Here is a 2,091-nt window from a genome sequence, read left to right as displayed (position 1 = left end):
TACAGCAGTTGACAATCTAAAGCCCACAAAGACATTGTGGTTTTTATTCTTCCCTAGGTGCAGTACCTTGCAATTATTTCCTTGGACTTCATCTTGTCATTTCTAGCCCAGCTTCCCAGTGTTTCCAAATCATCAGAATTCTATTCTTAACCTCATAATTGATTGCAGCTGTCCCAGTTTCACATCGTCTGGATATTTGCCTGTATAGGCTGTCATCCAAATTAAGTAAACTAAATTCTACAATTTTTCATCAACTTGCAATTAAGAAGATTTATTTTAGGTGGCGCAAAGAAGGTAAGATTGATGCGTGAAATATTACTTTTCCATTTCAAGATTGTTAACACAAAATGACCCAAGGTAAGTGTCATTGTCCTTACAATGCTACAGAATTTAGCCACCAAACTTCATTTTTATAAGCAGGTTGCATGCTATAGTATGAAAACAATAATTTCATGAGTCAATTATCAAAGAAACATAAAAGTGAAGCAAAGTCATGAAAGAGAGATAAACACATTGTTCTTGGGCTGGATCAGCCTTTGGCGTGGTTACCTCAAGGCGGCTTGGATCTCCTTTTTCCTCTTGCTGTAGATGACTAGATTCATCAATGGAGGCAGTTGCCAGGATATCCAGAGGGGATGGGGAGTCAGAGATGGGCTTCATGTAGGGAATGAGGGCAGTGGAAAGAAACAGGGAGACCACAATAAGGTGAGGAATGGTGGTGGGGAAGGCTTTCTGAGAGCCCTGATCAGAGGGGATTCTCAACATTGCAGTGAAGATCTGAACTTGCCGGTTCCAGGGAACTGCTCTGCACCCCTGCATCACCTCGGGGAGTAAGGAGACACATGACATGAGGGCTGGGGAGCAGAGCAGTTCCCCAGAGACCAGAGACCGCGCCAGGCCCCGTTCCTATCCCCGCCTCGCTTTGGTGGAGGAGCCGCTGCCTGCCCTGTGTGAGGACTGAGGAACTTGCCTTCAGTAAGTGTCCCATTCTGGCCCCAGTGCCTCCATTCCAGTTCTATCAACTGATTGTGTCCGGGCCATGGCTGGGCCACAGCATCAGTTCTGCCAACTAATTGTGTCTGGCGCATGGCTGCCCCACTGCACTCTACTGTGCTGCTCTGAGCAGCAGTTAGCATGGAGAAGGGTAGTGGGTGGGGCCCACAGTGCTCCACATAGGGCCGAACCCTGCCCACTCCCACCTGGACACTTACTGCGGGGCACTTACCGGCAGACAGCACCAAAGTGGGGAGGTGGGACCGAAGCGATGAACTCATGGAGCACTACTCCTTAGAGGGAACGTTGGACTGTAGTTCCCAAAGTCACTTCTGGAGCCTTTATGAAGTTAGGTGTTTTGTTGTCAACCTAACGCTCTTCTGGCACAGAGGCCTTTTGTAATGATAGGTGACATGCTATGAACAGCAATCCTGCAGTTTCACATTCGAATTCCTAAATAACTCTCAGGTAAATACTAATTGATCCCAGTCACTTGCTACTGTTTTAATTTACTGATTTGCTTTTAAAACTTCTATACTGTTACTTCAATTGGATCTCTCTTTGGATTTATTTAGAATTGATCTAGCATGGAAATCTCTCTGGTATCTTCTGTAGTAGAAACCAATGCAAATGATTCCTTCAGCTTCTCTGCTATGACTGTACCATCCATGTGTGCACATTTTAAACCTTTGTCCTCTACATACATACATCGTATGTAGGGAAATGTAGGAAGTGTGGGGAACAATGATGATGAGTTGGAAGTCACAGCCTGTGAAAAGAAATCTGACCTGATTGGTATCAAAAAGATTGGTGGGAGCATTCTTTTTGGGAGGCAGGGTTGGAAGAAAAGATGGTGGCTTTGTGTGGTATGTCAAAAACTCATACATTTGTTCCCTGATTCAGAAGGAAGAAGATACAGGTGATTTATTATAGTCCAGCAAGTCAAGAAGAAGTGGATGAGGCTTAATCAACACTATCAAACTTATTGTAAAAAGACTTTAGAACAATGCTATAGACTTAGAAGTGACAAGAAGAGAGGCTACTTGGAAAATTGATTATTTTGTCAAAAGTCATACTGTGCCAACAGATTCAGCTGTA

At 44.2% G+C, this 2,091-nt stretch overlaps 1 protein-coding gene across 1 annotated transcript in view; it reads right to left on the bottom strand.

The window, feature by feature from the left end:
- Positions 1-2,091, bottom strand: part of LOC112548140 (olfactory receptor 14I1-like) — a 24,409-nt gene that overhangs the window by 10,387 nt on the left and 11,931 nt on the right. Inside the window, exon 2 of the mRNA XM_025192711.1 lies at positions 550-741. Coding sequence (XP_025048496.1) covers positions 550-741 — 192 coding nt within the window. The remainder of the gene's footprint in view (positions 1-549; positions 742-2,091) is intronic.

Source organism: Alligator sinensis, unplaced genomic scaffold (assembly GCF_000455745.1).
Source record: "Alligator sinensis unplaced genomic scaffold, ASM45574v1 scaffold1485_1, whole genome shotgun sequence".
In the NCBI taxonomy this organism is placed as follows: Eukaryota; Metazoa; Chordata; order Crocodylia; family Alligatoridae; genus Alligator; species Alligator sinensis.
This window is presented reverse-complemented; position numbering and strand designations above follow the sequence as displayed.